The sequence below is a fragment of the Pinus tabuliformis genome, chromosome 6 (assembly GCF_031772625.1).
Source record: "Pinus tabuliformis cultivar Carrire ecotype Pingquan chromosome 6, CPIR1, whole genome shotgun sequence".
Classification (NCBI taxonomy): Eukaryota; Viridiplantae; Streptophyta; class Pinopsida; order Pinales; family Pinaceae; genus Pinus; species Pinus tabuliformis.
Window position 1 is genome coordinate 991,011,836 of NC_142292.1, and position 12,321 is coordinate 991,024,156.

The following is a 12,321-nucleotide window of genomic DNA, read 5'->3' on the forward strand; positions in this document are numbered from 1 at the left end:
AACTTAGGAAAAGTGGGTAAAGCCAAAGAAGAAATAAATTTTTGGTGGAGAAGGGACCCCACTATTGAGAAAAAGAGGAAATCGTGGAGCTAGCCGAAGTTGGGGGTCACTCTATGATGAAATACGAACACCTTGGAGAATTTGACCCTGAGGGAGGAGAAGGAAGAAGGAAGTGTTGATTTGGGGTAGCATCAGATGTGCTCTAGCCAAGAAAATTGGTGGAGAAGTTAAGGCACATGAGATATGCAATACCCAGAAAGGGTTTGGGCATATTCTAAACAGTTTGGGAGATATTAAAATAATTAATATTTTTAATGGAGTTCCTAAGTCTAAGCTTAGGGAAATTAAAGTATTAATGTGAATTAATATAAAACTGTGTTAGAATGGTCCAAAAGTCATGGATCAAGCCAGATCTAATCTTAGCCATTGATTAGGGACTTAATCTTGGCCGTTGATTTGTTAACGTGAAAAGTATAAGAGGAGGCTTGAGGGTCACTTGGAGAATACACCAGAATGATTAGTCATTCTATTTTCTAGAGCGGGGTTTGCTAAGAGAGATAGAATTAGTGATCAACAACGAGGGGCAGTGAATACAGAAGTAGGGAGACAATACCGGGAGGATCAGTGTAGAAGCTGGGAGAGAGGGACGCAGAACTAGCTAGGGGTTCACGCAGAGCCAGCGAGGGCTCATGTAAAGGCATTCGGGAGCTGTGCAGTTCCTCAGAGGGCTAGCGTGGGTGATGCATAGGGCCAGAGGGCTGACGCAGTGCCTCCAGAGGCTGACGCAGGGCTAGAGAGAGGTTGACGCAGTCCTTAGAGGCCGACGCTAGGGTTTTGTGGAGCAGATTGGAGTTGTGGAGCTGGGGGAGTGTTTCTCCGAGGTTTTAGCCGGAATATCTGCTTCCAAACAGAGAGGTAGTACTACCGAGATTTTTCTATGATGGGTGAGCCAGATTTGGCACCCAGATTGTATTCTGAAACTGCTTAATAAATCAAACCCTCAGATAGTTGCACTAGTTTTCCCGCATTGGGTTTTTCCGGGGACATTAGTCCAAAAACAACAATGTCACTTGTGTGCTTGTTTCTATTTCCTTTAGTTGATGATCTATAATGTGTTGAGCATGTACTTGTATTTATTTCCAGTATTTACATGGTAAATAACTTGTTAATTAACAGAACAAGTAGGTAGGAATAAATCAGTAAAAGTGCGTGAAGGGTTTCTAACCTAAGTTGCACGAAACGGGGAAACGGGTACGAGTTTCCGAAACGGGAAGCGATACGAAACGCGACCTCCCCAACTTTTGGAAACGGGGAAACGCAAATATATACATATATATTGAAAATATTTAAATATAAATATATATGTGTGTGTGTGTGCAATCATAAAGCATAAATGATACATTATAATTTATTACACTTAAACATTAAGATTTAATTTACATCACATTTACTCATGAATGATCACATAATGAAAATAAAAATATCGGAATATCCAAAAGCAACCTTTATTATATATCCAAATCTCAAAATCAACCTTTATTTATATTAATATATGAGGCTGCATGTACAATAAAGACTATAAGGCTGCAAGAGAGAGATCCAAATCAGGATTTTCTGCATCCACATCCCATTCTTTAGAAGGACCACTGTTGTATTGGGAGTCTCCTCCTACATAGTCAAACGACCTTAGTGCTCTTGATTAAATACACGTTTCATACCCTAGTACTCTACATGATCTTGATTATTGGCAGTTTCCCCTGCATAGAGGGCTTGGTTCTCTTGATTAAATACAAGTTCCATACCCTAGTACATGATAAAATCCAATGGAAACATTGCAATCCCTCCAATCCTGAAATCCTGGAAAACAAATAAGTCTGCTGGATTTTGAGTGAGATCTAAAATTCTACTTTCTCCATATGAAATCCAATGAGGGCGAAACCACTCTCAAACATCCTGAGTCATTTCATGGTAATGTTAAAAATTTAAGTAAAAGGATGAAAATGAAAAATAAAGGAGAATATCACTTTTACTTTAAGAATTTAACATTACCATGAACTGCATATCCCTCAAACTCCCTGATGAACTGCATATCAACACCAGGGCAAAAATTCACTTTTATAACTTTAGACACGCATCTAGAAGCAACAAGATGTCACTAACATACCCTAAAAGTAAATTAAAAAACAAATTAAAAAAATAAAATTAAAAAAACACAAGTTAATGAGGAAACGTGGGTCCTACGGCCCTGAAACGTGTTTCCGGCCGTACTGGCCACGTTTCCGTTTCGGGAAACGTGGCAGTATGGCCGGAAACGCGTTTCACGGCCGTACCAAACGCGTTTCCGCGTTTCATACCCGTTTCCGTACGGAAACAAACCTCTATACCACATTTCCTGCAACATAGTTTCTAACGTGTCAGACTTAGAAATTCCAACATGGTATCAGAGCGTGGTTGCAGATCAGATGAGAACTGAGGACATCAGTAGTAGAAAACAATTGTCCCGAGTGACAAAAGTTGATCCTAGCAGTGTTATCAAGATTGAACCAGGAAGAGGTAGCGTAGAGGCTGAGGGAGGCAAAGGCAGGCTCACATAGAGCCCAGGAGAGCTGATGCAGTTGCCTGAGGAGGTTGATTTGCCGGTGCTGGGATTGCGCAGAGCATAGGAGCTCTAACTTTCAATTTGCTAGGTTTTAGAAGGTTGTGGGTAAGTTGCAGATTGGAGCTGGTGGGGTACTGTAGTCAGAACAATACCTAATAGGGCAACGCCAAGGTAGAGGGAGTTGCTGCCAAGGTGGATTTCTAGCCAAGGAATCTAGATCAGTGTTGCAGTTGCACAGACGATTGGAGAGGGGCATCTCGACATTGGCAGACGGGTTTCCAGGAGGGAAATCGAGGCTCAGAAAAGTCATACTGAGAACTTCCAGGAGGGAAGTAGAGGAGCAACGAAATGGCACTACATGGAGTAAGAGACTAGGATAGATTGGACGGAGCCTCAAAATTTGTAGAGTGGAAGGCTAGAATCTTATCCATACTAGATAAGGATCGTGTCAAGCACTTCGCCTTGAGGACAATAACTATCCTTGTTGATCCGGCTGATAACAATAGGTACGAGGATGCAATGGCGAGGGCTAAGAGTATCATCCTTGATGGGGTCAAGGATCATATAGTACCACATATTGCCGAGAAGAATACGACACAGGAGATGTGGGAGGCCATGATCAAGTTGTATCAGCATACTTGCGTGCAGAGGAAGATGCTACTAGAAAATCAGCTGCGATCATACCAGATGAAGAAGGGAGAACAAATCGACCTATTCCTCGGTCGATTGAAGGAGATCCGGGATCAGTTGACTTCCATAGGGGCAACACTGTATTCAAAATTGATGGTGAGAACAGACTTGAACACAGTCTCAGAAGACTGGGAGGTGTTTGTCCAGAGCATACTGGGCAGGGCGACCCTTCCAGATTGGGAGGAAATGTGGGCTGCTCTTCGCCAAGAAGAGATCAAAAGGTTGAGCAAGGCGGGAAGCAACGGCAAGGGGGGATCAAGATCAAAAAGGAGGAGGAGGAGGATGTTGCCCTAGCATCTGAGAGAAAGCAGGAGAAATGGAAGAAGAAGGACCTCTCCAAGGTCAAATGCTTCCACTGTGGGGAGCTGGGTCATTATGCGACCCAGTGTCCAAGGAAGAAGAGTAAGGGAGAGGCCTCCGAGACCAAGGCAACGCCAGCAAGGGCAGAGAAGGAAGTGGAGACAGACAATGATTGTGCCATGAGTTCTCATGTTCCACTTCAGAAGAAGTGGGGAGACATCGAGCTGTAGTCAGGAGGACTTTAGGCAATGAGGGGCAGGATCCTTGAGCCCAACCTCTTGGATTAGAACTTGCTACGGGGGCCTCGAAGAGGAGTAGCAGGACTGGCGATGTCAGTAGAGATGGATGCGGATGGAGCAACAGAGGGAGCTACAGTGCAGGATTCCCATGACAGCGTGAGGCTAGCAGGCTACAACAATGCGAGAGGCACCAGGGTGTTGCACCAGTGCAGGATGGCACAGAGAGCTATGCAACGATGCAAGATGCACAGAGTTGTTGCAACATTGCAGAGGTCAGAGAGGGAGCACTTGTCAGTGACAAAGGGAGCTTCAACATCATGAGTGTTTCTAGCCTAACGGAGATGTCAGAGTTGGTAGATCAGTTACTTACTTCTCAGTAATTGAGTTGTAGTGCAGCAGTTAGCAGTGGTAGTGCTATGGGCATTACGATGTAGCATGATGGGAGGGGTTGCAGTGCAGATGCAATAGTGGCAGGGCCATGGGCAGCAACACGAATGCAGAGGGAGTTGCAGTACAGATGCAGTAGTTGCTGGGCCATGGGCAGTAGCACGGATGCAGAGCGAGTTGCAATACGGATGCAGCAGTGGTAGGGCCATGGGTAGCAGTACAGGATGCAGCAGTGCAGAGGATGTTGGGAAGCAGGCCTAGCATCAGCACAGGGACAGATGCTGGATGATCAGGGTGATACTCAGTGAGGAGTATTATTAGAGCACAGTCCTTGGTAAGAGGGAGTGTTGATTTGGGGTAGCATCGGATGTGCTATAGCCACCAAAATTGGTGGAGAGGGTAAGGCACATGAGATCTCCAATACCTAGAAAGGGTTTGGGCAGATTCTATACAATTTGGGGGATATTAAAATAATTAATATTTTTAATGGAGTCCCTAAGTCTAAACTTAGGGAAAATAAAATATTAATGTGAATTGATATAAAACTGTGTTAGAATGGTCCAAAAGTCATGGATCAAGCCAGATCTAATCTTAGTCTTTGATTAGGGACTTAATCTCGGCCGTTGATTTGTCAACGAGAAAAGTATGAGGAGGCTTGAGGGTCACTTGGAGAACACACCGGAGTGATTAGTCATTCTATTCTCTAGAGCGCGGTTTGCTAAGAGAGATAGAATCAGTGATTAACAGCGAGGGGTAGTGAATACAGAAGTAGAGAGACAGTACCAGGAGGATTAGTGCAGAGGCCGGGAGAGAGGGACGCAGAACCAGCCAGGGGTTAAAGCAGAGGCAGCCAGGGCTTACGCAAAGGCAGCCAGGAGCTGCGCAGTGCCTCAGAGGGCCAACATGGGTGATGCAGAGAGCCAGAGGGCTGATGCAGTGTCTCTAGAGGCTAGCGCAGGGGTTATTGGCCTGATGCTGGCCGACGCAAGGCCAGAGAGAGGCTGACGCAGTCCCTAGAGGCTGACGCAAGGCCATAGAGAGGCTGACGCAGTCCATAGAGGTTGATGCTGGGGTTTCGTGGGGTAGATTGGAGCTGTGGAGCTGTCGTAGTGTTTCTACGGGGTTGCAGCTGGAATATCTGCTTCCGAGTAGAGAGGTACTACTTTCGAGATTTTTTTCTGTTGGGTGAGCCGGATTTGGCACCCAGATTGTATTCCGAAACTACTTAATAAATCAAACCCTTAGATAGCTGCATCGGCTTTCCCACATTGGGCTTTTCCGGGAACATTAGTCCAAAAACAACAACGTTACTTGTGTGCTCGTTTCTATTTCCTTCAGTTGACGATCTGTAATGTGTTGAGCATGTACTTGTATTTATTTCCAGTATTTACATGGTAATTAACTTGTTAATTAACAGAATAAGTAGGTAGGAATAAATCGGTAAAAGTGCATAAAGGGTTTCTAACATGTCAGACTTAGAAATTCCAACATGAAGTTCGATGGGGTGGAGCCCACAAGGGAAGAAGGGGCAGAAATTACAAATAGGAGTTGGGGCACTCATTTTGGGGCTTTTGATCCTTTGACATTTACACTCACCTAGCACGCTTACGTTGTTGAGCCAAGTGTGCAAGTGCTGTTCAGCACACGAGATTTTCATGCAAGAATATCAACCTTCCTTCGGTGGACTTTGAGTGCCAGCCCAAGGAGGAGATCTAGACTATGTGAGGAGCTGTTCTAGTACTTTGATCAGGGAATTCCTGGGATTATTACAACAGACTGGGCGCAGTAAGGGGAATACCTAAGTTGCACGAAACGGGGAAACGGGTACGAGTTTCCGAAACGGGAAGCGATACGAAACGCGACCTCCCCAACTTTTGGAAACTGGGAAACGCGAATATATACATATATATATATATTGAAAATATAAAAATATAAATATATATGTGTGTGTGTGTGTGCAATCATAAAGCATAAATGATACATTATAATTTATTACACTTAAACATTAAGATTTAATTTACATCACATTTACTCATGAATGATCACATAATGAAAATAAAAATATTAGAATATCCAAAAGCAACCTTTATTATATATCCAAATCTCAAAATCAACCTTTATTTATATTAATATATGAGGGTGCAAGTACAATAAAGACTATAAGGCTGCAAGAGAGAGATCCAAATCAGGATTTTCTGCATCCACATCCCATTCTTTAGAAGGACCACTGTTGTATTGGGAGTCTCCTACATAGTCGAACGACCTTAGTGCTCTTGATTAAATACACTTTTCATACCCTAGTACCCTACATGATCTTGATTATTGGCAGTTTCCCTTGCATAGAGGGCTTGGTTCTCTTGATTAAATAAAAGTTCCATACCCTAGTACATGATAAAATCCAATGGAAACATTGCAATCCCTCCAATCTTGAAATCCTGAAAAACAAATAAGTCTGTTGGATTTTGAGTGAGATCTAAAATTCTACTTTCTCCATATGAAATCCAATGAGGGCGAAATCACTCTCAAACATCCTGAGTCATTTCATGGTAATGTTAAAAATTTAAGTAAAAGGATGAAAATGAAAAATTTAACATTACCATGAACTGCATATCCCTCAAACTCCCTGATGAATTGCATATCAACACTAGGGCAAAAATTCACTTTTATAACCTTAGACACACATCTAGAAGCAACAAGAAGTCACTAACATACCCTAAAAGTAAATTAAAAAACAAATTAAAAAAAAAATTAAAAAAACACAAGCTAATGAGGAAACGTGGGTCGTACGGCCCTGAAACGCGTTTCCGGCTGTACTGGCCACGTTTCCGTTTCGGGAAACGTGGCAGTACGGCCGGAAACGCGTTTCACGGCCGTACGAAATGCGTTTCCGCGTTTCGTACCCATTTCCGTACGGAAACAGACCTCTATACCACGTTTCCTGCAACATAGGGAAATACACACTTCCTGGGAGAGTTGGTTGTGGAGCAGCGTATTTGTTGGAATTTTCAGGAGAGCATTGGGCTATTTTTTGCTGAAGATTTGGTATGCTGGTGGGGCATACTTCAGTGGAGTTTTTGCTGTAGCATTTTCGCTGTCTCAGGAGCTGCGTGGGCATGTGCAAAGGCTATTTCTGGGCTACACATGGGAGTTGGGTAGATGCATGTTTGGGGCTGAATGGAGTTCAGATTTGTGGGGGCATCTGACGGAAGTTTTCGCTAGCATTTATCATCATTTTGCAAGGGCTGAGAGGTGATATTTCTAGGTGGGTTGAATTACCCAGCAGTTGGAGGAGCACATGGAAATTGGGGCAAATTTGGAAGGTTGGAATCAAGCCCAACCCTTTCTAGGTTTTTCTGGGTTTATTGAGGAGAGGCCAATATTAATTTGGCAGAATTTTTTGAGCAGTCTAGAGGCCCCAAACAGGGATTTCTTTCCAGCCAGCAGTGCAGATTTCCAGGGCAGCGCAAAGCATAGAGGAGCAGTCACTTTCCAGCATTTGGGCACCTTGTTTTCTCACCTGGGGTTTGTCTAGCTTGCCTTTGGCAAACCCAGGTGCACTTGTTCATACCCATTGTACTCCTACCATTACATATAATAAAATGGCTCATCTTCATTAGAGTAAATCATGGTTGTGCTGATATTTCTGTTGTGTTTTTGGTTTTTGGTTGCAAGCGCGCATTTTATAGCTGTTATCACTTAATATTTCTATTAGGAATATTGCAGAAGAAAAATTGCTCAAAAGATGGAAGAATCTATTGGAAAAAATTGAACTGCTGTTTGCTATACTTGATGCATGAAGTCAAACATTAATTTTGAGAAAATGACACGATTCCAATAAAATATATTGCCATACCTATCCTATTTTTATTGTTCATACCATAAATATATGCACTTCATCCTGTGTCTCATTCTTAATTGAGTGGTTCATCATTTGCCGTGATTTGATATTGCTACAAGCATGCTTGCATGTTATGGGAAAACATGTTTCTGACTACTGTCTTGTTTATGAAGAAATACTTGAACTTACTCGTAGATTTATTCCTGTAGATATAGCGAACTTTCACATCTTAACATATATCTGTGGCCTGAACAGATCACTATTGTCCCAAGATATGGAGAAGAGAAAGGATTTGGGCGAATTCACATGGATGCAACAAAGTTTGAGATGCCAAGCATCAGGTGAATTTTATGATTTCCATCACTCTATTCTGTTTCTTGATGCTTGATGACTGAGATAATAATGCCAATCTGGTTACAGAAATCATATTGCTTGCAATGTGACATATATGGTTTTGCTATTTATTGCATTGAAATAATTCAAATTCTATTAAATTTGGTATCAAATGCTGTGTACATAAGCAATGGTATAATCTTTTGATTTTTTCTTCCTATTTACAGTCGACAGACAATGCTCGATCACATCACTGTCCAGCTAGCTCCACGTGCAGCAGATGAAATTTGGCATGGCCCTGATCAGGTACTTTGTAATAAAGAGCAGTACCAATGTGGGTTTTATTAATGACTTCAAAGGCACTGTGCATATAATTCACACGTTGAGAACCATACATAATTTATTTTTTAAGTTACTAGAAAACATCTTGGTTTTCACAGTAAGCTAGCTTATTGTGTGAGCTAATTATTCAATACAAAAAATGAATTTTAAAATTTGTTTGAAAAGTATTGCTTAAGTACTATAATCCTGTTGTGATATGTAAACCTTATTATTCATGCTTATTATGATGTGGGACATTATATGAAATTGATCTTATGATATTGTTGGCACTGGGGATGGATCAAGGTAGGGAAGGGCTCAAGAAACATTTCATGATGGATAAGCCCCGACATCCTCAATATTATTGGTGATTATATTCTTAAGTTTGGATGACTGCAGATGGGAGAGGAGCTACTTAAATACTAGAACTTTACTTCAATGTTTCATGTGGTGTCATTCTGATGTACAACAATATCATATGCAACCAATTACATCTTGGGATCTGAAATGTACTCTAATCCTCCCCTAATTAGAGGGATGATGTCTAAATGATATGATGTTTTCTTTATTAGATCAAAATAACTCATTAACAACATGAGTGAAGCACAATACTAGAGATGATATGAGTCAAAGAAAGAATGATAATATTTATAATATTTATATGAAGAAGACTCTAAGCCTTATATGAAGTATAAAACTTAAGTTGTGGTAACTTCTGGACATCCCATTGTTTTAGTAGTGGAAACGTTTGAAATTGAAATGCCTCAGAAATGGGTCAGAAACTCCTGAAAATGTTTCCAAACTATTTTGTGGACATTTCTTAGTTTGGAATGTTTCCAGGCTGTTTCTAGCCCTTTAATGCCTGATTAGGCCCATGTGGGACTGCATGTCTCTTAAAAATACATTGCGAATTGTAATAATAAATAAGAAGAAATTTGAAATTACAATTTTTTTAATGAATGAAAAAGAACAAAAGGAAACCTACATGTTAGCTATTTTCTTGCATTCTTGGCATCATTCCTAAGTTGCACGAAACAGGGAAACGGGTACGAGTTTCCGAAACGGGCATGGGGACGAAACGCGACCTCCCCAAATTTTGAAAATGGGGAAACGCGAATATATATATATATATATATATATGTTCAATCATAAAGCATACATAATACATTATAATTTATTACATTTAAACATTATGATTAAATTTACATCACATTTACTCATGAATGGTCACATAATGAAAATAAAAATATCGGAATATCCAAAAGCAACCTTTATTATATATCCAAATCTCAAAATCAGCCTTTATTATATATTAATATATGAGGCTGCAAGTACAATAAAGACTATAAGGCTGCAAGAACTATAGAGACAAAAGACTAATCCTCATAAAAAATAGAAGTAGAACAATGCTCAACAGTGGATGGTGGTGCTGAAGAAGATGATGGGCCAATTCCACTTCCCGTCTGGACCTCAATATTCAAGGCAGCAAGAGAGAGATCTAAATAAGGACTTTCTGCATCCACATCCCATTCTTTAGAAGGATCACTGTTGTATTCTGGACCCTACAAGATGCAAGGCGAAGGTTGGAGTGCACATAAACAAGATCCTCTGCCTTCTGTGAGCCCAACCTATTGCGCTTCACAGAATGAATAAAACCATAAGTGCTCCAATTCCTTTCTGCTGATGAAGAGCTTACCACTTGTGAAAGAATACGAATGGCAAGGTTTTGCAAATGTACACCATTTGCTCCATGACAAATCCACCAGCTAATTGGATTCATGGTGGTTCTCTCCTCCAAAGCTGATATCTCTGCATAATCATCTATTCCTGCAGCAAAACTGGCAAATTATTCCTTTACCTCCCTGTGTAGATGAGAAGGAAACATTCTCATAAGGGCTTTTTTCACCCCATTAGCCACCTTTCTATCCTTATGGAGTGCCTTCCTCTTCCCATTGCTTTGAGCAATAAGCTCCTCATCATAAAATATGGGGTTCAAAGCATGTGCTAAAGTGTGCAATGGAGTGTTGAAATTGTTCCGCCTATCAACAATGATTTTCTTGACTAAACCAGCAAAATGATCATCAACAAACAAAAGTTGTGGAGACTCTTGCGAAATGATTTCCATAGTTTTCTCAACCATGGAATCCATGCCATCATATACCTCTCCTAAGAAAGGTTGGTTAGTGTCAGCACTCCGAAGAAACTCAAATGCAGGGGTTGTGAACTTTAGCAAGAAATCTACCTTGCTCCACCAATCCTCATCAAGGCACAATCTACGCACCATATATCCCCGCTCTGAATCTGCTTGTCTCCACTCAAGCCAAAGTTGACTCACCACCATAGAAACTAATGCATGCTTAACCTCAACAAGGCGGTGCAACATTAGGAAGTTTGAGGCATATCTTGTCTCAACAACTTTTAACAACTCCAATTTGGAGTACTCTCGAAATATTGCCTGAGATTGGTGGTGGTTGATGATGAATTTGACAATATCCCTTGCTTCCCCTGTGATTTCCTTTATCTAGGAAACTTTGTTGTCGATCTCCTCTAAGATCAGATTCATATTATGGACAATGCATGGTGTTCAAAAGATGATCTTTCCTTCACTGCAAGTGCTATCATTTACGTAAGAGCCACCATGCCTTGCATGTAAGGACAAGAAGCTACATATTTTGGTAGAAATCATCCCCTGATTGTAACGACATTCATAATAAGGTGGGCGATTTGAACTAGATGGATTTTTTGGGTGTATTTTTAGTAGATTTTAAGTGTAAATTACAACAAACTCCAAATAATTATATTCTTAAGTTGACTGTCTTTTATTTTTTGAAAGATGTGTGAATTTTGTATAATTCATTTATTTTGGCATATATAGTCTAATCTATACGGCTAAGCTTGGACATTGCATAGCGTAATGCTATATGGAATTCAATATATAATGTTGGATGGTGTTGTCATTGATATCAATCCACTGGGTTTGACTTTGATAAAAAACACCAGTCATTGATGTCAAATGGTTAATGAACGCTTCTTAGTAATTGTCGGATTACGTCAAGATGGAAGCTATACTATTGCATGGTTGAAAAGCCAAGTCCTAGGGTTTGGTTTCCATGGAATGAGAATGCACCTCGACTCTATCAAGGGTTTTTGGTGGGTCAAATCATTGATTTTGGGCCGAAGATCTATGTCATTAGATTCTTATCGAAAAGATGTTTTTGCTGATATGTGGTTCACCCCGAGAGGCCTTCTGGTTTGAGGGATATTCACAATTGAAGTTGGTGACCCCAATTTTTGGGCTAAAACGCCAAGGGGTAATGACATGATACCTCCTCCTACAGTTGTCAATATATGACATTGTTTATCACCGTAATTTCACCATGTATGAGTTACATAACTTCAAGAATGAAAGACAATAAATCAATCATTGATTTCATGCACCCATGTGTCACCTACAAAACATACCAAGAAAGGATTAATGTATAAAATCCTTAGTATTTAAACAAACAAATAAATAAGGATTACTAAATTAAATCAAATTTTTTAATAATAAAAAGTGTTCAAAATATCCTAAAAGGGCTACCTAATGTAGCCCCTAATTGTGCTTCCAAAACTCT

The 12,321-nt window shown here is 40.6% G+C and overlaps 1 protein-coding gene across 3 annotated transcripts in view; it reads left to right on the top strand.

Moving 5' to 3' along the window:
* Nucleotides 1-12,321, top strand: part of EMB2083 (AAA-type ATPase family protein) — a 377,023-nt gene that overhangs the window by 258,754 nt on the left and 105,948 nt on the right. For all 3 annotated transcript variants that reach the window (XM_089424030.1, XM_089424037.1, XM_089424043.1), the window contains exons 7-8: nt 8,309-8,394; nt 8,614-8,692. In XM_089424030.1, coding sequence (XP_089280156.1) covers nt 8,309-8,394; nt 8,614-8,692 — 165 coding nt within the window. The remainder of the gene's footprint in view (nt 1-8,308; nt 8,395-8,613; nt 8,693-12,321) is intronic.